Source organism: Diachasma alloeum, unplaced genomic scaffold, assembly GCF_001412515.2.
Source record: "Diachasma alloeum isolate Michigan unplaced genomic scaffold, Dall2.0 Dall_scaffold_78908, whole genome shotgun sequence".
NCBI lineage: Eukaryota > Metazoa > Arthropoda > Insecta > Hymenoptera > Braconidae > Diachasma > Diachasma alloeum.
This window is the reverse complement of record NW_021683643.1, coordinates 1,271,367-1,295,811: the sequence shown is the minus strand read 5'-3', so window position 1 is coordinate 1,295,811 and position 24,445 is coordinate 1,271,367. Positions and strand designations below refer to the sequence as shown.

At 37.4% G+C, this 24,445-nt stretch overlaps 1 protein-coding gene across 2 annotated transcripts in view; it reads right to left on the bottom strand.

Moving 5' to 3' along the window:
• LOC107047734 (zwei Ig domain protein zig-8) overlaps nt 1-24,445 on the bottom strand; it is an 82,109-nt gene that overhangs the window by 49,452 nt on the left and 8,212 nt on the right. For both annotated transcript variants that reach the window (XM_015270549.1, XM_015270550.1), the window contains exons 2-3: nt 20,470-21,056; nt 3,110-3,276 (exon numbers count right to left, since the gene is read on the bottom strand). In XM_015270549.1, the coding sequence (XP_015126035.1) occupies nt 3,110-3,276; nt 20,470-20,593 (291 nt within the window). In that variant the 5' untranslated portion in view covers nt 20,594-21,056. The remainder of the gene's footprint in view (nt 1-3,109; nt 3,277-20,469; nt 21,057-24,445) is intronic.

The following is a 24,445-nucleotide window of genomic DNA, read 5'->3' as shown; positions in this document are numbered from 1 at the left end:
GGGGGGGGGGGGGGGGGGGTGAAGTGTTGAGAGGGAGGAGGACGATGGGAATCTCACGCGTCTCTCGATTCCTCGGGGCATCGATCTTACCCCGATCTTCCTTCAAACATTCTGGGGTCTTTTGGAGGCGATCCATCAAGTTAAAGGGTGCGCGTCGTCTGTCTAACGTAGAGTCGACGAGTTATACGAGTCAATTTCTGGAGTGAAGGGGGTGGAGATGCCATCCCCCGTGGCTGTCGGGAATGATCGAGCGATTTAAACAAATGTTTTTGTTTTTTTTTGGGCTCGTTAACAGATGAGGGTATTTAATGGATATTAATACGAGGGAGGGGACGCGTCATTTGATATTATCGCCGCTGAATTAGAAGGGTGTATGTGCCAAAATTTTCCGTGATTTTCTAGATACTTCCGTAGCAGTTACTGATGGCCAGTTTACAATGAATATCTCGAAATCTAAGGGAGGGAGCAAAATTTTTGCTGCAATCTTTTTTGTAGCTTTCAGTTCGTTCTACAGAAATGATTATTACACGGAAAACAAATATATTTGATTCAAGTGTATTTTATACTCGAATGAGGGATGGGTTTTTCAATTCGAGGATGATTATTTCGTATCAGCTCGGGCTGTACCAAGCGCTCTCAAGTGTAATATAAGGGGGAGACACTAAGTGTGAGAATATAAGGGTCAAAAAGTGGAGGTTAAAAAATGAGGGTCGGAATATTAGAGTCAAACACTGTGGGCCTGAATGTAAAGGTGAAGGAATGAGGGTCAGAATATTAGGATAAAAAAATTAGGGTCAGAATATAAAAGTCAAAAAAGTGGGAGTCAGGCAATGAGGGTTATATAAGGGCTCAAAAAGGTGATCAAGCATAATATATGACTTATATTTAGGCCCTCATTGCCTGACAACCACTTTTTTTACTTTTATATTGTGACCCTAATGTTTCGACCCTAATATTCTGACCCTCATTTTTTAACTTCCAATTTGTGACCTTTATATTCTGACACTTAGTGCTTGACCCTTATATTACACTTAAGAGGGCTTGCTACAACCCGGCCGGATACAAAAAACTCATCTTCGAATTGAAATACCCATCCCCCAATTGAGTATAAAATATACTTGAATCAAGTATATCATTCTTGCTTCGAGTCTAAAATATGCTTGATTCAAGTATATTTTATATTCAATGCAGTTATGTTTTTGTTTCCGTGTACGAAAATGTCGTTATCTCTCTTAGATTCGGAGATATTATCCCCGAAAACTCAGCTAAGGGCTGAGTCGACTTGAACCGTTTTACCGCTTCGCTACTGAATTTTTATCCAACTTATCCCTCCACGTTTACCTGAAACTAACCCATAATTTTTATCAAACTTATTTCTTCATGTAATTTACACTGTTAGAAATTTTTTGAAATTTCATGCAAGATATTATAGTTAATCTCATGAGTGACATTGAATCGGATTTAGGGAAAAAATGATTATGAAATTTCAAGTTTTAAGTAGAATTCACGGAAATTCGTGATTTTTCAGTGGAAGTAAGATGGGAATTTCATAACTTGATTGAATTTTCAGTGGAACATGAATATTCAGAAATAAAATGACATGAATTTTCAGTTTTTCCCTGAATTTTCACAGAATAATTGAACCGAAAAATCAAGTATTTTATTGATTTCTAGATCATTTTAACAGAACATCAATAGAGTATTGGATTTGACAATGACACGATTTCTTGGAATTTCAGTGGAACTTGAACGCGATAAAATTGTTCGGAATTTAGCGCGGAAAATTCAGACCAAAATTTTTAACAGTGTAATTAGTTTTTACTTCAAAGATCACATTTTTTGGTATAAAAAAGTTCCTTTTGACAATCAATTCCTCAATGGAATTTTCCTTCCCGATTCGGGGGATGATTTTCAACAACAGTTTGCTCGTTAGTTTGGAAGAGTGTAGGGAGGGCGAAAAATATTATAGAAATACCTCTCATCGGGCCGACGAACGACGAGCCCTTTGATCGGCTTTTAATCAGCGCAAAACGTGAGTGGTTTCAACGGCGGAGGGACAGTGGAGAGGAAAAAAACAGGCTCTGTACCGCGCTGGGACCCCAAACAGTTGATTGGCGCGATTCTGTGCTTTGTTTAACGCGCCGCGATGCCAAACGGTACAGCTCGAGGCTACCACCGACTGACGATGAAAAAAAAAAGGGAAAATTAAATGGAAAAAATAGAGGTGAATGGAGGGGAAAAAAGAGAAACCCCTCGACGGACACGCGTGGAATTCGGTTGTAGGGATGGATGATTTCCAATTGTGCCCAAGTGGATCTTTAAAGCGTTTTTTCAAGCGCACATACCCATTGTGGATATAATTCCCTCTGTTCTGTGATTTTTTTGAAGAATGCCTATCTACGCAAACATATGGAATGAGTAAATGGCATTTTTTTTAATTCCAGGATCGATTGTTGTTAGTGACAAGATTTAATACAATTATTTTTCACATGAGCCATTGATACATTTGACTAAAGACAAAACAGTGGAAATTTTTCATACACAATTCCAGGAGTGGATGGTTCTCAATTGCATTCAAACGAATTTCCTAACGTTTTATCAGACTTTTTTTTCAGGAAAAAATTACGGAAATCCATTAAATTTTTGTCTCATTTTTTTCTTCATTTCCCCAACACTTGAAAAAAAATCAAAGAAAAATAATCAGAAAGTGGCAATAAAAAAATATATCCGTCGTTCTGGAACTTTTTCACTAACAGCATACAATTTTTACTGTTCGTTTATGAAAAATTGTAGCAAAAAATGGAAAATTTATCCTTTGCCTCCCATTTTTTCTCTTGATTTCGAAACATATTTTGAAACATATGGAATGAGTAAGTGGCATTTTTCAAAAAATTCCAGGATCGATTGTTGTTAGTAAATTATATATTTTTTAAATTTCTGAAATCCATTTCGCTCTCCGATTACCCAGATTATTTGATCAGGTGTGTCCGAACATTTTTCTCCCTGTATTTATTTCTCCAAGCATTTGCAAATATTCATCATCAATTTGAAATTCCCCCCACGACATTCTAAAAATACATTTACAACCAGCTCGAAAAAACAAACTCACCACTTTATCACCCAGGTTTCTGACACGACACGGTAGATAAACAGTTTGTCCAACGAATGCTGTGACGTTCGTCGCTGTTTGCTCGAACACAGGAAGATCCGCGACATCTTGAGCCACCTCGACATCCTGCACTCGCTCCCGCCACACCAGGGGATCCTCCAGAGGCGCTGGAAACAATTAATAAAACCTCCATCAATTCACTGAAAACAATTCCCGAAATCTCAAGTTGGCTGCTCAGTGCCTGCCACGGGGGACATTAAGAGAGAAAATACATCCATCATCCATCATCATCATCGTCCAACGTCAGTAGTCCATTTTCCCCCGCCGGGGATTCTCAATAATAAAGATGAGGAAACGCTCCTACCGAATATATCGCTGTGTACTCAGAAACAGTTTTAGTCATCAACCGTCGAGGGAGCGAAAACAGAAAAACTACGCAGCAAAAGAAAAATGAAAGAATGACAATGCGAGAGGGATGAGTGGGCGGAAAATGGAGTCGATGACACAGTGAACCAGAATCTGGCGAATACACACTCACCCTCGACCTCCCCCACCCCCACCCCCTGACAAACCGACGGCCAGGGAAAATGGAAGAGGGGAGAAATCAGTGTGAATGCTACGTCATGACCTTTCTCGGTTGGGCAGATAACACCACCACCCTATATCCGCGCAAACACACGTCCACTTCTCTCTCGGCTAAACCATCAAGTGCACACTGGTCTGACCATTCACTGACGATTCTCACCCAGCGTTCGTAACGCTGCCCGGAGCAACACCTGACGAAGCCGGCGAATTAATAGCTGGGTATTTTCTGCATCCGTGAATAGCAATTGTAACATTCACTTTTTGACGGAATGAGCAATCCCTACCGTTTCCACGCTGTCAGAGGTTGAGGCAATTTTTTCTGAGGGAAATCCTCTTCAGAGTTTAGAGACTAGACCAAGAATATTTTTAGGCGCAATATCAACTTCAGTTTCCGAATATTTTATCGAGAAAACGATTTTTGAAAAAATGAAATTTAAAACGTTGCTCCATAAGAGATGTCTATTCTCATCTTCAATCCAATAAATGATAGTCTTAAACCGTTTTCTCGAACACATAACCGTATATGACTTTGTTGGTTACACTCTCTATTTTTTTGCGACATTAAAAAACATAAGTTTCCGAACAGATAATTGCAAACAATCAAATTAAAAGCTTCTTGATTGGTACATCGGCCATGCTGAGTGGTTTGAATCGGCATGTGCATGTACCGCCCACCTAAGGGAAATGAGTCTTTTTTTCCAGCCCCGCACTTTACAAGGTGTCATAAACGGTTAGAATGGATTCTTCGAGGTGTTTACTCGAGGATGTGAAGAGGACAGATTTTGTATTAACATTAAACATATTTAATTATACAATTCAATTGCCATCGGCCAGTGAGCGATGCACTGATAGAATGATTCATTTATTCCAAACGAGATTCGTTAACTATTAACGAATGAACATTTGGTGAGACCGAATAGACCCTAACCTCCAACCAAAATCCATTCGTTAACGACACCTAATCCGTTCTATCAGTGTGGAATCGATGTTTGAGGGTAATACCGCCCGGCATGCGCTCAATACCGCCCACCTTGTTTTGATGACTTTTTTGAGCAACGCAGACCAACTGTTATAATTTTTCCTATTTTCATCCTTCGTTTCCATTATTTGGCTCCATTTTGAGAAAGATCTCACGTGAATAATAATAAATTATCCTGAATTTACCGGATGTTCTAGTGGCCACCGACTACCCCAAACAATCGAGCTGTCACTCGACCGCCCTCTGGCCGCAGAGTCTAGCAGCCCTGTAGAAACCCTGGGCGGCATTAGCCACAAACTCTGGGCGGAATTACCCACAAACACGGAGGCCGATAAAATAGCCAATAATAACTGATGAAGATATTTTTCTGCTATCCAAAAGGTCGTAATTTATGTGGAAATGTATAACGAACATATATTTCGTACTCCATTCAATTATGGATCAACTGAAAATTTGAAAAATCTTAAATTCTGGGGTTGAAATATTTTAAGAAGTCAGTAGGAAATGATTTTGATTTTTTAACGATGTCTCCAGGGGAGAAAACTGAAAATTCCTATTGGAATTACTTGTTTTTATCAAATATTTATATAATAAAGAAAGGAAAAAACTTTTTCCTCAACCAATCCCGAGACATACGCGTGGGCGGTATTACTCGCTGGGCGGTACAACACCAGCTACCCTACTCGTACCGAATTTACGAGGTTATATGGAACACTTGTGCAATGTTGTCGTATGATCATTAGAGGTCACACTGTTAGAAAAAAAAGGAAATTTCATCGGCAGTTGACTAATAATTTTAAGGACAGTGACACTGAATGCGATTTAGGGAGAAAAAATCATGAAATTTCAGTTTTCACTGAACATTCAGTAAAATTCGAGAATTTTAAACAGCATAAAGACGAGAATTCCTTAATTTATTTGAATTTCCAATCTAATATGAACATTCATAACCAAATTACATTCAATTTTCTGTGAAATCTGAAATTTCATTATTTTTTCCCCCTAAATCGCATTCTGTCCTGAAATCTCAAGAATATATTTATCGAAATTTTCTGCTTTTCTATTCATTTTCAGGGAAAAATGGAACTGAAATTTACAGTTCTCTTTCATTTTTCGACGAAATTCTGAATTTTCAATGACGGGATTTCTTGAAATTTCCAAAAAATGTATTCAACAATGAAAGATCCACGATAAAAAGAATACCAAGTGGCAGAGAAATTCGAAATTCCCCGCAGACATTGCCCACCCCTTTTTTCACACTGATGTGTGTATTTGATGTTACATGTATCAAAGTATTACACTGCGAGAAATAAATTCCACTTCGGTTAGCGAGTAACGAGGCGTAACCGCGAGTAGTTTCATTTGAGCTCGACTGGGACCACTTCTTCCCTCGTAAATTCCCCCGTCCCCCCTTTTTTTTACTCTCCACCTCTGCGCCCCATCCATACAACTCCACCAGAGATCCGAGAAAGAGTTTGTCGGGCTCCACACTGCATGATGTGAATCCCCTACGTTATAGACACTCCCACCCCGAGAATTGTCTTTCCAATGGAAATAATCTCTTACGGCCGAAAATTCTCTACGGAATTGTGGAAAATCATAAAACAAACAGTGATTCGTTAATTCCACAAACGCAATGTTAACGTGCGGAATATGATCGTTTTCCAGCGGGTGAAACCCGTCTACGTTATCGAAAAACATTCATGCAGTATTGCATTCGCATATCAATTTACATCCAAAAAATGGTATATGTTCGAACCTTTGAAATGCATTGGAAACCGAATTGCTGAATCCACAACTCTATAAATGAAAAAAAAAATGCTACATTACGATCGAATTTACATTTTTGTACGAAACTTCTCTGTTTACCGTCCCTTGCATAAAAAATTAAACGACTTTTCAACCATTGCATCAGAATTACAAACTTTGCAACCAAAAATCAAAATACTGGTCCCCTCGATTAAATCCCTGCCAGCAACCTCTGTTTATCAACTCAACATCAATATCCCAATTCATTTTTCATAACCTACCATCCACAAAAATAAAACCACACAGGTAATCGCCTGAATTATCTAAAATAAACACGGAGGGAAAATTCAGAAAAAGCTACGCAACAAAATGTGAACGCTAGGCGAAATAGTTTTCGGGAATTTTACGTGAAAACTTTGAAAAAATAAGGAGATCTGAGAGATAATTCATCATGGACAGGACTGTATGATGTGAACTCCCCAAGAATTGTCTTCCCAAAGGAAACGATCTCTTACAGCCAGAAACTTGAAAATAATAATGTGGAAAATGATAAAACAAACAGAAATTCGTTAATTCTACAACGCAACGTTAACATGCGGAATTTGATTGTTCTCCAGCGGACGAAACCCGTCCATCTCTATGTTATCGAAAAACATTCATGCAGTATTGCATTCGCATATCAATTTATATCCAAAAAATGAACTTCATTGAAACGTTTGAAATGCTCGCATTGGAAACCGAATTGGTGAATCCACAACATTACGATCGAATTTTCATTTCTGTACGAAACTCTTCCGTTTAGCTTCGTTTGCATAAAAAAATTAAACAACATTTGAAACATTGCATCACAATTTCAAACTCTGCCGGCAACCTCTGTTTATCAACTCAACATCAATATCCCAATTCCTTTCCCACACCCCACCATCGACAAAAACAAAATCACACAGGAAATAACTCAATAGAAACGCGAAGGGGAAAATTCTAAAAAGCTACGCAACAACATGTGAAAGCTAAGAGAAATACTCTTTCGGGAATTTGACATGAAGACTCGGCGAAAAATGAGGACATCCGAGAGGGAATTTGTGAAAATCAACAAAATACTCTATTTTTCAGTTTAATTCTTTCGTAAAAACTCCGAAAATTCAGGGAAAAATTGAAAATTCATGTCATTATGTTTCTGAATCTTCATGTACCGTTGAAAATTCAATCAAGTTTTGAAATTTCCGTCTCTCTCCCACTGAAAACTCATGAATTTTCTTGAATTCTACTTGAAACTTGAAATTTCATAATCAATTTTCCGCTAAATCGGATTTAATGTCACTCTCATGAGAATTAAAACCATGTTTTTCATGAAATTTCGAAGAATTTCTTACAGTGCACACTGTTAAAAAATTTTGTCTGAAATTTCCGGAACACTTTTCGGAAATTTTTATCCAATTTAATTAGCACTGAAATTTCAAGGAATTTCGTCATTGAAAATTCAGAGTTTCGTGGAAAAATCCAACAGAACTGTGAATTTCTGCTCCATTTTTCCTTGAAAATAAATAGAAAACCAGACAGTTCCATTAAATATATTCTTGAATTTTCAGGACAGTGACACTGAATGTGATTTAGGGGGAAAAAATGATGAAATTTCAGATTTCGCTAAAAATCCAATGTAATTTAACACTGAATATTCATATTAAATTATAAATTCAAATAAATTAAGGAATTTTGGTCTTTACGCAGCTTCAAATTCTGGACTTTCACTGAATTTTTAGTGAAACCTGAAATTTCATGATTTTTTCTCCCTAAATCGCATTCAGTGTCACTGTCCTGAAAATTGGTAGTCAACTGTCCATGAAATTTCATTTTTTTCCCAACAGTGCACTGCATGATGTCAATTCCCGACGTTGTACACACCCCCACCCCGAGAATTGTCTTCCCAATGGAAATGATCTCTTGCGGCCAGAAACTCTCTATAGAAGTGTGCAAAATGATAAAACATACAGCAAGTCGTTAATTCTACCCACGTTATACTCGCTTGAATTGCGTCTGTGTGCCCCGTTTCCTCTTCAAAACAATGAGAAGACAAAAGTTTACAGCCCCGAATCCTATCCGAAAGCGCAAGGGACCGAGGATCATATATTTTAACCAGGCTGGTCATAAAATGCGGTTGAACTATGACGCAGTGGTATAGAACACGACAAGTTTCACGGCAGATTTGTGCATCGTTTGCCCTTCCCTGTACCTTCTGCTTTTCCCTGACTCGTGCCATGTATTCCACGGAAATGTTGCTCGATGCGCGTTACCGATGCCGAGTGTTCTCAAATGATAGTGTGAAGAAAGGGGGAGAACCACGACTTATTTCATTTTAAGGATATTTCGTGAAGTTTGAACCAAGTCACACTGTTGGAAAAAAAAACTGAAATTTCACGGACAGTTTAGCAGGCATTTTAGGAGGGCGAATCCCAGTGAAGGGAGGAAGAATCATACTCCGAATTTCACGGATTATTTCCTTAATTCGTATTTCGACCTATCAGAATGCAGTATTGGGGGTCACGTGACGACTCCACATCAGTTTCTTTATGATAACTCCAGTCACCTACCGAGTATTTTCCCTTCTTTTGATATTCCCCACGTTCTCGTGAAATGTGTCACGCACCCCCGATTACAGATCATCGAGTCCAGGAAAATAGGCACTAGAAAAATTAATCTTCACGGAGAGAAATATTCAATAGAAATTATGTATCTTTTTCGTAATTCCGGAGCGAAATATGGTTGTAGGAAATTTTACGGAACCGTCACTTAATTTTTGAGCATTTCTGAGCATTTCTGTCCACGTTGAGAAGAAAAAGCTAAAAAAAAGGTCCTCACTCTAGATTGGTCTTAAATTAAGATCGGAAATATTTAAGACCTTAAAAACCTTTAGATCGAATCAAATATAGTTTTTTTCCTGTAAATTGACGAGCATGGGATGGCATCAAAATTCCAGCTTTACCAGATTTTAGCGTTAGGGGAGGGTGTGCCTGTACCGCCCACCTAAGGGGAAATGCCAGTTTTATATTTTATATTTCAACTTGAGTATAAAAAACGTATTTGTAAGACTTCTTTAACTATTAAACTCATTATTCTCGAAGTGTAGACGCCTAATTCTCCTTAGAATCCACAAAATTGATTGAAAATAAAAGAGAGAGCCTATTGAGCGGTAGTGCTTTTCCTACGTTATTGATCTATCGGTAACGTAGGAAATTCACAAAAATTACCGATGCCCCATTCAACTACGTGTGTAAGCAGCAACTTCAAAAATTATTCGCATTATTATTGTTTAAGTAGGGGTCTTGACATTTTGCACACGGCTTCCAAATGGATCGAATAATCTGTTCAGCAATTTTCATTGAAATCGCTGCTTTTTTCCAGCTATGGACCTCGCCTTAATACCCTTAAGTAGTCCCGTCAACGGGGCAGACACAAAAGAAATAATCCGAGCTTACATCAATTCCATCGGGTTACACCTAAAAATCCCCATCGCTCCAAATCTCCGTAACCCACCTTTGCGCCAACACTCCGTGGCATTCCCAAGTGACGAGAAACTCCCCAGCAAATGGAACTATGACGAGATGTAGAAGGCAGTTGAAAAAAAATGCGAGACTGTTCTCTTTTTCTCCAATAAAAGTCAACTACAACGACTGCATGTGGGGTTCGTGCCACTTCAAACTTTATAAAAACACCGAGTGAAAGGGTGGGGACACCAAAAAAAAGAGGTAAAAAAAATTACGAAATGGTGGAGGAGTGGAGAGAGAGCAAGGGCAAAGGAATTCCACGACACGCTTCATCGTGCCGTGGTTCCCCTTTAACTCAACTCTCTCATACATTTTTACTCTTCTTGTTATTTACAATTTTCTCATCATTCTCAGTTTTCTGTACTGTTTCAACTTTTTTTCACTGGTAAGGACATACTTTATTTATAATTGGCGTTATTCCACGTGTACGAGCCCTCCATTTTGTGTTGACCTTTCATCTTGTACTCTTTATGGTGGCATAAAGTCATGAGTGGAAGGGGGAGAGGAGATGAAAAGGTAGAGAGGCCGTAAAAGAAAATGAAAAGCGCGGGAAACTCTAAAAATATGTAAGAGGGCTGGTATAAAGCGTCCCGGCGATTTGTGGGAGTCCTTGGGTACTTTTGTTGCCCCGTGAATACTCGGAATTCCACTCGATGTAACTCTTCAAAGACTTCAGGAAATTGGACAAACGTGTGTAGGCAGATATAATTTAGTAAATTATTGTTTGAACGGTGGGCGGAGAGGGGACCCCCCGGGGGAATGAGTTACTAACCTGTCGTCAAGGGCATTTATATTTGAAAACCGTGAAATATACACTGACGATACATGAAGGCTCTCACGCCCACTGGAGGATATAAATGGATGGGGAAGTGGGGGTGGGAGGGAATTGGTTTACAGAAATCTGGTAAAACGGTAGACGACATTTGGATTGGGGACTGGAGGACGACTGCCGTGGATAAATGATGGAGGGACAGGCGGGGGGCTCGTGTCGTTTTGTCTTATTTTAGGGAGCAAGAGAATTTAGAAAGCTTCGAGAATTCAACGGCTATTCTTCACGGAGTAAAAAGCGCATGGAAACTGGGAATTTCAGGTCAATTAGTCCGTGAATCTAATGGAAATCGGGAAAATTGAGGTAAATATATCATTGAATTTTCAATTGTTGTGTTTCTGGAGCGCAAGAATTTAGAAGCTCAGTGAATTATCAGTTTTAACCTTTACACCGAACTCTCACACTGATAGACGGGATTAGTTATTGTTAAGAAATGAATTTGATTGGAGGTTAGGGTCTATTTGGTCTCACCAAATGTTCATTCGTTATTAATTAATTAACGAATGCATATTCGTTTTTGAGAAGTCTTGTTCGACTCGGCTTTCACCTTTCAAGTGAATCATTCGTTAACTATTATCGAATATTTATTTTGTCATATTCAACTCTAGGGGAGGGTAGGGCGAAACGGACCACTGACAGACAATTGATAATTTGTTTTTTCCTTTCCTTCAAATCAGGAACACTGAATGTGTTGAATTAAAAGTGAGTTTCTTAGATCGCAGTCGCCACAGGACACTTCTTGTCCATTTTTATGGACAAGAAGTGTCATTGGACTATCAAAGGAAATTATTTTCTACGATCATTTAAAAGTTTGACAAAAAATTTCTCTCCGAGCGATCGCATTAGTGCCTTCATAAATTCCATAAACCGGGAAAAAAACCGAAAAAACTTTTCACCCGTCCAATAAACTAGCCCCGCAGCATTGCGCAACTGAGGAACGAAAAATCGCAGCGAGTTCCAGTTGCAAGCGGAAGCACAAACTCTCCCGAGGGGAGGTTTTAAAAAAAAAGTCTCGACGCAAGCAAACGAATAAAGAAAAACTGGAAAATACCAGAAGTCAAAAGGATAGCGGTCGAAGAAAAAGAGGAGGGAAATGAAGTAAAAATAAAAACAGCCGGGAATGAGGTGAACTGAAACAACAAAAACTAGGGAATGAAGAAAAAAACGCTCGAGATTACATCGGGAATTCCGAGCGAGAGCTCACGAACAGGAAAACATTCGTTTGTTCGCGAACGCCCGGAATAACACGAAGGCCCTAAATCAACCGGTGCCCAGAGGCTCGAGTCCTGCATAATCCAGCGTACATAGGGCCATCGAAACCATTTACTCGGGAATTCATCAAGCTCTATTACAAAATTATTATTGAAATTTCAGATGAATAAATGTGAAAACACATGTGCTGTGAGTGTGTTGATGTGAATGTGAATTGTGATGTGTGTGTGTGTGTGTGTTCAAAGTGACTAATTCATACGGAATTTCGAATGAAGTTTATTTAATTTAAATGAGTCACCCCTCTGAGTGTGATCGATTGAGATAAATAAGAGGCTCCTATCTCAACTTTCTTCTCAGTTTTTACGGGAGTTCTCGTGGACACATCGATTTTACCATAAAAATAAAAAATACCAATTCAGTAGCGAAGCGGTAAACCGGGGAAAGTCGATTTTTACTTTTAGCCAGTTTTTAAATATCTCGGCATCGAAGAGAGATAGCAAAATTTTTCTTATGACCTTTTTTATAACCCTCAATTGGCCCTACAAAAAAGGTTGTGATAACAATTTTTCTATCTCTTTTAGATTCCGAGATATTCGTCAAAAACCGGCCAATAGTCAAAATCGACTCACAAGAAGTACTGCCACACTGTTCCTTTTCTAAAAAATAGGTGAAATATTTTTGGTTAGCATTCTATTTCGCCAAGCATATATGCTAGCCTTGGGAATATTTCAAATTGGGAATATTGATCTTACCTTACGAATAAAAAATACTTATCTCTCTATATTATAAAAATCTAAATCGACTTCTGGTGATAAAAATTTGATACTCGAAATGAAGACTCCACAATTAAGGGGCACAATGGTCAAAATAATGGTCATGAAGAGCAGGATAAGGGTCACGAGGGTCAGAATAAGATCATGAGTGAATTTTCCAGCGTGAAACTGTTTAAACATCATTTATCAAATTTTTTCTCGAATCTAAACGTAATAAAAAAACGGACATTAACTTCTTTTCAATGAATAATCTAAACATAGTAAATGCGGGCATTAACTCCTTTTCAATGAATAAATGAATACATAATGATAAAAAATAAGACGCATAAATCACTAGTTAGTCATGCGCGCGCGAAGCGCACCCCCTTTCCTAGTAGAGAAAAATTTAAATTTCATAGACAGTCGACTAGTAATTTTCAGGGGAGTGACACTGAATGCGATTTAGGGGGAACAATCCTGAAATTTCAGAGTTCACTGAAAATTCAATGAAATTCTACTGATTTCTATTAATTTTCATAGATTAATTAAACTGAAATTTACAGTTTTCATTGATTTTGCTGTGAAATTCTGCATTTTCAATGAGGAAATTCCTTGAAATGTCAGTGGAACTATAATGCGATAGAAATTTCCAAAAAGTGTCCCGGAAATTTCAGTCCAATATTTTTGGCTCTGCATACAATACTAATTTTTAGCTTCAACTTTACTCCTTTTTCTGTGAAAATTAATTGAAAAAAATTCATAGACACCCTTTCTAAAAACATCATATCTTCACATACTTCAAATATTATTCAAACTTACAACATTATAATTTCGCATGCACACTGAGAAAAAAAAATTCTAATATCTGAAACATATTTTTTTGAGAGAAGTAACTTTTCTTCAATTGTTTAATTCGTCTAGACATCTCAATTCACGTGGCCCGGGAAAGGTCTCATGCTTTAAAATATTCTTGTACTCTAGTATGATTTTGTCGCAAATGAACTCACTCAAATCACGTATAGAAGAATCGTCAATCTTCAAGTATTTATTGTTTTCATAATTTTTTTGTTATGCAGTTGCAATATTTCGATATGTAATATATTCATGATATAATGCGCAACGATAGTGATAAATGAGAATTCAATCGAGTTCCGTGAACCGCGAACATTCTGAGATTTAAACCATTGAAAATAATTTACTTCTCTCAAGTAAATATGGTCGACGTATTAGGAAATTTTTCTTTCAGTGCAGCGGAGGCATGAATTAAAAAAAAATTGTAACACTTAGAGAGGCCCTGCGCCGCGCGTCTCTCCGGTTGATGTGAAATCAAATGATATGGAAAACTCCACGGCAGTTTAAAAGCTTGGGAAAATGTTTGAAGAAAAAACGAAAAAAAAAATATGGGCTGGGGTGAGTCGAGAGAGGATGAAAACTTTGACTTTATTAAACAAAAGTGGTGGAGTACGTGGCGGCGGGGAAGAGGGAGGGGGAGGGCTGAGGAGGGATTGGGTACTTAAAGGGGGGTCTGTGAGGATGTCTCCTGCCATCCGGTACCACGAGAGAAAACTCTCAGGGGCCTTTCGGGGGGGGATATTAAAATTACCTGACCAGCGACCTCAAACCTCGCCGAACCTCCCACCCACTGTCGCCTTTTCATATTAAATTCTGGCGGAAGCGATTCCACCGTACCCGATCCATCCTTTTTTTCCATTCCCGATTGTAGCGCGTTACTTCCCGAGGGAGAAAACTCTCCGATATCTGAATTGAGTGGAGAATATTTTCAAAGTTATCTCTCAATCATAATATCAAGTTTTCATTCAATATTTGATGTTTGTTTATTAATTTGGAAGGGGCCAGGATTGATAGAGATATAAGCTCAATTGCGGAATACGTGATATTTGATACGACGAAAAATGAATGAAATATTGGATGGAATCATAGAAGTGCAATTTATTAAGGATGAATTGCACTTCAGAAAAAAAAGTTTTTATTATTACAGACATAACTGATTTTGAGGTATAAGTATATGAATAAATAATTCCCCCCTAACCCTTATTTTTTTCCATTTCACAGTATTCCTATTGGTTTTCACGGTTTCTCATTTCTCCATCCCGTTTTTGCTGCACATTTATTTTTCTCAACGCTCTTCCCAGTTTGTAAAATAAATAAATAAATAAATGAAATCCCTCATTCCCGCGATAATACCAAAATAGCCCAATAACTTCAATGCAATACCATTTCTCTCGTCATCCAAAAAAAATTAATCCGACTGAAATTGCAATTACGCTCGTCCTCCCACTCGAAGCATGCAAATTGTCGAAATTTTGAAGATAACCATGTGCCTTAACCACAGCAAAGTAAAAAGATATAACGGTAGAATGGGATCAGACGATTCACAGAGTCGTTATAAGGTATACGCCACTACGTGCGCCAGTTACCAACGGTCCAAAGTAGTTTCGCCCTGTATGGGCTAGACGAGGAAAACTTTCACGAAGCCCCAGGTCCCCCTCCGCCATCCTCATTTCACTCCACCTCATCCACAGAAAGTCCAGGGAAACAGTGTATGTTATATGCCACCATACTCCAACAGTTTTCGGTGGGAAAAAGCCACTTGTATATACCCCCATGGGTTATGGTCTCTCTGTGACTCACATAGATGCTGGCGACGCGTTCGAAATTTTCGGGATAAAAGTTTTTGGAAGTGTGCTATCATAACACACACAGCAGTACAGTATCCCACCAATGTGGGTAATCCCATGGATTTCAAAGGAATTTTATTTTCGTTGAGCGTTTTGATTCGATGGGTTACGTGTGCTGAATTGATGATAAACGAGTGATAGATTGACTCTGCGTGATTTATTTTTTAGGGATGGAGTAAAGGTGTTATTACAGATTTTCGGAGTTTTTTACGCGTGGGGGAGAAATGATTTGAGTAAATGATTGAATGTAAAGACAAGCAATGACTGCATCCAGAGGATGAAATTAATTTAATTTGAATAGGTTAAGGTAAACTTTTGTATAAACTTAAACATGTTTTCTGTCTGCAGTTGTATTCACATTGAAGGAATTCATTTTTTATTATAAATAATTGTTTATGTGATTGTAATAGAGGATTTATTTTTGAAATACGTGAATTATTCATTTCATATCATGGAAACTGTAAACTTCAGTTCAATTACCGCATGAAAATTGATAGAAATATAAAAAATTCAGGTAAATATATTCTTGAATTTTCAGTGAAATCTGAAATTCCCGAATATATTCCCTCCGACCGAATTGAATGAATGTAATTTCAATTATTTTCTATCACTTCAGAGTCGGAACAAAAATAATAAATCCCAACATACACTGTTAAAATTTTTTGTCTGAAATTTCCGGTCCACTTTTTGGAAATTTTTATCAAATTTAATTACCACTGAAATTTCAAGGAATTTCGTCATTGAGAATTCAGAGTTTCGTGGAAAAATCAAAGAGAAGTCTAAATTTCAGTTCCATTTTTCCCTGAAAATAAATAGAAAACCAGAAAATTCCGGCAGATACAATATATTCTTGAATTTCCAGGGCAGTGACATTGAATACAATTTAGAAGGAAAAAATCATGAAATTGCAGATTTCACTGAAAATTTAATGTAATTCGGCACTGAATATTCATATTCACTGAATTCTCGTCTTTATGCTGCTTAAAATGCTGGAATTTTACAGAATTTTCAGTGAAACCTGAAATTTCATTTTTTTTCAAACAGTGAATTATAAGCCCAAACTCATACAAGACAAATCAACCAAAAATTCTTGAAATCCCAGTGCTCCCCTCCTCTTCCAAATGATTATGAATGAAACAAAATTCTTCTTCCACCGAAAAATTCTGTCTTCCCCTGAAGACAATGACGCCAAAAGTAAAATGAGATTGGGGAGTGAGGAATTACGTAGACGACATTAGCCAGTACTCCCGTGAATCATTCTATGAGCATGAATTAACACCCCGTCACAACGCCAGTTAATTAATTAAGCTAAATTGTCCTAAGCGTGAGTAACTGCCGGCGCTGAGGACACTACGTAAGGCATCAGCACCAGCCGCATTTTCATCTCACCCCTTAAACCTCGGATTTTTTCTCTCATATCCAGAAAATTGTTCAACGTTATATGTCGCATACAAAACGCACATGCATTACGAAGTTTCCGTCCCAACTAAAAGAAATGACTTTTGAATTATCGAAGTTTCAAATTCTCTTCAGAGTTTACAGAGTTACGGAATGAAGTAGAGAGGGCTTTTATTTTACGTCATACTACGAGTCGTTGAGATAGCTGGGAGGTGAGTGGTTGAAAATATTTTTTTTCAGAGAAGTTAAGGAGAAAATCCAGCAATTACTGGCGGATTAATCACGCACCGGCAAGTTGTTCATTAAATTTCATAATTTTGAGGACTTGAATGTCATCTTTGCCATCAAAGTGTGACTGTTTTCAAGAGGGCCACTTTGTCACATTCGTACTACGACGCCCTAAGGGATAGACAGCTGGCTGCGGCAACAGCGCTGCCTACACGGAGACAAATTTTTGATAAAAATTACCCTACCGTTCTATAAAAGTGTATCATGAGTCATCGTTTCCTCGTTTCTACTCCGAAATTTAGTAAAAATTAATATATGATAATCAAATTTTATTCTGACGCGTAATAAATTTTACACCTCCAGTTCAAAAAAAGTAAATGAAGTTGATAGTTCAGAAGGTTTGAATGGATGAATCAATGCAAAGGGTCAAAATTGCAAATTGTTACTGAAAAAACCTGTTAATCTCCAAAAATTAGAATTTTTCTGTAATTTATAATTTTTTCCTCAAAGGTAGATTTTATAATTCTGTCAGATTCTAGCGATGTTTTTTAACACTTGAAAATTGAGAATTAAATTGACTTCTTTCGAAGTTTAAACTCGAAAATCATCGAGAACAGACCAGAAATCTAGAGCCAAAATGGGGCTAAAAAAAGAAAAGGGCACACTGATAGAACGGATTAGTTATTGTTAACGAATGGATTTTGGTTGGAGGTTAGGGTCTATTCGGTCCCACTAAATGTTCATTCGTTAGTAGTTAACGAATGTATATTTGAAGAGCCTTGTTTGACTTGACGTTCGCCATTCAAGTGAACCATTCGTTAACTATTAACGAATATTCATTTGGTCATATTCAACTCTACCATTCGTTAATAGTTAACGAACCTCGTTTGGAATAAATGAATCATTCTATCAGTGCAGTACTTCAATATTCTCGACGGACATCAATGAACAATGATTTAAAAATATTTCCTAACAATTCAAAATGGCTAATGAACATTTCATTCCATTAAAATTCCATAAAATAAAAAAAAGCAGTGAAATGTCCGATAACCAATGAGAAATTAGACTTGAATGGAAGCTCTGATGCATTTTGAAAAGTATTTCACCTACAAAATTTTAAGAATACTTAACTATCCCTAGAGATAATACGTATATGCTGCATATTTAAATACCTAAATTGAACTTTTCTCACCGCTCGCCCGAATTAATTCCACATCTCTTATTCTGTCTCTCGCTCGTTAATCTCAAAAAATTTCAACTTTTCTGTAATTTCATAATTTTTTCTTCAAAAGTAGATTTTATAATTCTATTAGATTCTAGCAATGTTTTTTAACACTTAAAAGGTAAGAATTAAATTAACTTCTTTTGAAATTTAAACTCGAAAATAATGGAGAAAAGTCCCGAAATCTAGAGCCAAAGTGGGGCTTAAAAGGAAGCTCTGGTGTTCCATCATTTAAACATATTTCCTAACAATTCAAAATGGCTAATGAACATTTCATTCCATTAAAATTCCATAAAATAAAAAAAAGCAGTGAAATGTCCGATAACCAATGAGAAATTAGACTTGAATGGAAGCTCTGATGCATCTTGAAAAGTATTTCACCTCAAAAATTCCCTGAATACTCGACTATCCCTAGAGATAATACGTATATGCTGCATATTTAAACATCCAAATTAAACTTTTCTCCACCACTCGCCAGAATTAATTCCACATCTCTCGTACTCTGTCTCTTTCAGTACTTTTTCGTCCGCTATTTCTGCAGATGAATTCAGGAGCATAAAAAAAATTGTACATTCAAAAGGAATACCAGGATGAAGAACCCCGGTCCCGTGAAGTCGGCAATTAGACGTGGAATTTTCAGCATCCACCTCCCCCTCGAGTCCCTTCAAAGCTTCAAACCTCACCCACCAGTCTGTGACGAAGATGCTTTTTCGTCTGAGGGCGGCCAGGCTGTACTGGGCAAGGAGGGAGAGGAAGGGCTGTGTTAAAATCGGTACACAAGCTGTTCTGTACACACCAACACCAAGAGACCGGTGGAAATAGCAGAGAATGAAGTGCCTGCCCTGTGTACACTAGTTCCCAAGAAATGAAAGCACGAGCCAGGGCTGTATGAGTTTAATTTCGTGCTGTGATACTGTGGACACGTGTATTGTCATTAACTTCCTCCTGGGTCCGTTCCACCAGTTCCCCTGCCCACCGTGTAATCCGGTAAATCCCCCGATTGACAAACTTTTCGCGTCTCTAATCGCCACTTGAATTCATTCAAGGGGAGAACACCTCAAACTTCATAATTTATGGTCTTGATAATCGCGCAAAATGCCGTCAGTCGTTCAATTCATGGGGGGAGTATTACGCGGAGAAAGAAGGTGGAGAAAAATTACCAAACAAATCAAGTAATCGTGGAGCAACCTCGATTTCCAGTACTTTTTCACCTTAAATATTAGGGGGAAAGCTGCGAGATTAATTGTGTATTTTACTCCGTTGGCCCGGGAAAATTTACGAAACATGAAGGTGATTTGTACGGAAACTGTAAAATTTACCCTGCATCCCATCAAAAATTATCCCAGTGAACGTAAATAATTACTCCAATTTTTTGTATGATTTTTCTGTAACGGAGAATGATTTTTACCGAACCAGTTTGGCAAAAATTCAGTTCCGCTCGGCCCCATCACCTTCAGACGGGTACAATACAAACAATCCCCTGCCGGTGTGGGAAATTTTACTAAACAGGAGGATAATTTTTGTATTTTTTTACCGAGAAAATGGTAAAATATGGGCGTCCACATGAAAAGGGCCCACTTTGACGGTATTGGAGTTATGTATGTTCCGATAATCTTGATCAGATTTCTCACATTTTGAGCCCAAAATCAACCTGATAGAATGAAAACTGACGTCAGTATAGACGATCAAAAAAACAATTTAACATTGGTTTAAATGGGAGATGTGGAGAGAAAAACGTGAATATCTCGGAAACTAGATGCGACAAAGTGGGCCCTTTTCACGAGGACGTACACAAATATCCATTAAAAATCAGTATTTTTTCACGGAATTACGATTTTCACGATTTTCGAGGTAATTTTTATCCAACTTTTCTCTCCGTGTACGGACACGGTCTAAAAATGGCATTTTCGTACTTTTTGGATCCTAATGACTCAATATAACACAAAAAATGCAAAACTTAAATTTGAACGATTACAATGCTTCCATTCGGGAGCAAAAAATTCGAAAAATCCGCACATACATACGGACACACACACATATTTTCTAAAAACATCGTATCGTCACGTTTCATGACGTTCTACATAATTTCCGGGTGAAATTACAGGATCGTCAAAATGGACGATTACAAAGCTTCGATTGGAAAGCAAAAATATAAAAATACGAACCAGATATCGAAGTGTTTGGATGAATAACGAAGAATGCTACGATGACGATATAAATTCGTGCCCTCATCTGGCTCATCTCCAACTCTGTCGCACTCGGTAGGCCACCGATTCTTGGCCCCCTCATCGTACCGCATAGTTTTCGTTCCTGACACGTAAACGTTGGAGTCGTTACACCCGGTGGATTAGATGGACACCGTAGATTTTAATAAACACTTCCTTCCTCTTTCAAACCCACCACCGCACTAATACCACACATGAACGCACTGTAACCCGTTGCGCAATCACGTTGGGCAACCGTCCAAATTCCCGATCGACACCGATTTATCCCCGCTAAATTGTTTTGTTTATTTGCACTGATGAAAACGGAATCGTTTTATTTTCTCTCGCACTGGCCCTGTTTCCATTGGAAAAGCCACCGATGTATTCTCCCTTTGTGTCACCTTTTATTCGTGTCTACCTCCTCCGGGATGATATCACTAATCCCCTCTGGGTTGTGTATTTTTCGAGAGACAGTCTTTGGCAATAAAAGTCGGTCCTTTCCACTCCAGTGGACCTTTTTTCATTAAGGGTATCCAAGCATCTTTTTCCTGAGAACAGTGAAAAAATCCATAGATATGCACCTCTCTTCTGATAACATTCTGCAATTTCAATTCTGATAACATTGTGCAATTTTAACATTCCCTTATAAATAAATAATTTAATGACTAAGATTTCAAAAATTTCGGAAACCTCGTTTTTCTAAGCTTTCTCTAAAACTGGACTTTTGAATTCTCTTGAATTATTTTCGTGGTTCCTAACGGTTCGAAATGAAGAATTACACTGTTAAAAAATTTCGTCAGAATTTTCCGTGCCAAATCCTGCAAATTTTTAGTGTTCAATTTCCACTGAAATTTTAGAAAATATTGCCATTGAAAAATAAAATATTCCATTGATTTTCCGTTCGAAAGATCTGACAATCAATAAAATACTTGAGTTGTCAGTTAAATTGTTCCGTGGAAATTCAGAAAAATCAGGAAAACTCAGGGAAAAATTGAAAATTCATGTCACTTTTATTTCTCAATATTCTGTTTCATTTCATTTAATTGAAATACATTCAATTCATTTAAGTTGTGAAATTTCCATCTCACTCCCACTGAAAGCTCATGAATTTCCTTGAATTCTACCTAAAACTTGAAATTTTATAACCATTTTTTCCCTCAATCCGATTCAATGTCACTCTCATGAGAATTACCATAATATTTTCTATGAATTCCAAAAAATTTCTATCAGTGTAAATTTAGGCCTCCGAAATTAGAATAATGAAATCATTGCAAAATGTCCGGTAACCTAGGGTGAAATGTTAATGCCAGGGTTCAACTACACGGTTAGAAAATAATCGAAATTTCATGGACAGGTGACTAGTAATTTTCCGGAGAGTGACATTGAATTCGATTTAAGGGGAAACAAACATGAAATTTTCGCTGAAAATTGAACGAAGTTCCAAATTTTTGAGCAACAAAAAACGGAAATTACCCAACTTCCTTGAATTTTCATACAAAACGTGAATACTCAGTATCAATTTTCGCTAAATTGTCAATAACTTGAAAATTCAAGAATATCTTCTACTAATTTTCACGAGATAACCGAACTAGAATTTACAGTTATCGTTAATTTTTCTATGAAATGTTGAATTTTTAATGACGAAATTTGTTAAAATTTCAATAGAACTAGAATGCGATAAAAATTTCCGAGAAGTGCACCGGAAATTTCATCAAAAAATTTGAAACTAATTTTCATTTGCTTCCTCATTCACTTCAACAACAGTTACAACAGTTGCTTCAAATATAACCAAATGTTTATTTCGATCAACTAGAGACTTCATCCATTAAAAATGAAACCATCGTAATAATAAAATCACTCCAATAATCCTTCACTCAGAGTTACTGAATCCATTACATTTCATACAATTGAAAACTTTTCATCGATATGAATCAACTCATCTATTAAATTCCAAAACATATTATTGAAACCAACATAAAAAACAGGTTTTCATTCAAACATAACATGTTTTTCGCCTGTACGTTTCACCAATTCCACAATGTTTTTATTCCCCTATATTTGAGTCCAGATTATATTACTGATCTGTTCCGCGAGTTCTTTTTTTCCACCTCCAACTGACACTGATACCTAAGACAATGAATGAGAGAGCGAATGAGAAATGGAGGAGATGAAAAATACATTTTTGTAGTAAAAAAAAAATATTGAGACGTCCGGAGGTGTAATCAATCATGTAGAAACTAGCGATGATAATCCCTGGTGATAACAGCACGCCCGCGCACGAGGTATGATCCCCATTTATGACACGAGGGAAAGGGGTAACGTGCAGTTTGAGGATGGGGGGGGGGAAAGAACTGAAAAATCGTGTCGGGTCTCGGGCAGTCGCTGACAAATGAACTGAGAGACCCCGAGTGTGCGGGGTCCTCCTCTCTCTTACCCATTCTCTTCTCACTTCCTCGTGTAATAAATGTTGGTGCGGTAGAAAAAAATGTTTAGAAAAAAGGAATATGGATAAATGAACATGCGTTGGGTGAAGGAAAGATTGAAAAATCACGTTAATTGCCATTGTCGGCCGATAAATTAACTGACGGGGCTTGTGGTGATGTCTCTGGAGAGTCAAGGGTTAAATATAAGACAGTGTTGTTTGAAAGAGGAAGTATTTTACGAGTTTATTCGGAGAGAGGTAGATCATATCGTTTCTAAACAAAACGGCATGGACAATATCTCGAATTGAAAATGAGAGCTCGAACGAATGGAGAAAGGAACACTGCGAAAACTAATGGCTGAATTTCAGACACTTTTTTAGACATTTTTCAAACACTTTTGAGACATTAAAATGTGTCGGATTCAGTGGAGGTATTTCAATTTCAGACACCAAGATGTCTGAAATTAAGATACAGACATCAGTTTCAGACACATGCGGTGTTTGAAATTTTCAGACATCAGTTAGATTTTCAGACACTTTTATAGATTCAGATGTTTTTGCCATCTGCCATATCTTAAATTCAGATGGTTGTCAGACACCTAGATTTTGCAGTGGATGAGTCAACTTTTCAGACGTGAGAAATATCTTAAAAATTAATGTGTCAATTGCCTTGCCGTCTGAATCAGGTGAGATATCTTAAGAGTGAAATGTTTGAATCGCTCATAAATAACTGAATTTCAGACAGAAAATATCTGAAATTTTTCAGACACAAAAAATGTCTACCATCATTTTCGTACAGAAATGGTGATTGAAATTTTCAGACATTGGTCAGATTTTCAGACACTTTTGAAGATTCAGACGTTTTTTTCCATCTGACATCTTAAATTCAGATAGCTGTCAGACACCTGGTTTTTGTAGTGAAGGCGGTTTTCATGAGCACAATCGGCTTGCGTCGAATTTTCATGAAGCCCGCGTAACGAACAAGAGAATTCAACACCACTCTATGAAGCATAAATAAACGAATCACTTGGGTCACAAGGTTTCAATTTAAAATGATTTTAACACTTCATATTTTTGTCCGTTAAAATGAGTTTATAAAATTAATGATTAATGAGTTGACGTACATATGAGTAGTTTTATTGATCGATTACACGTACAATATCAGTTGACAATTAGTTTCAAAAATATTGTCGCGATTGGGAAATTTCATTTGTGAAAAATCCTATAATTCAGTGATTTTGTCATTACTTTTTAGTGGCATTATCACTAATTTCAAGTGACAACATCACTAATTTTTTGGGAGATATTCGCTAATTTTCAGCGAAATGCCACTGATTTACAAGAGATCCAACTGTAATTGATAAAAATTCATCAAAAAATTTCAGTGATGGAGGCACTGATGATCAGAGTTACTCTACTCAGTGTCCAGTGCCGCCAATAATTTGTGATAGATTCCTAAAAATCAGTGACATGTTCCTGGAAATTGATTTTTTTTTGTGCAAGAAGATGTCTAAA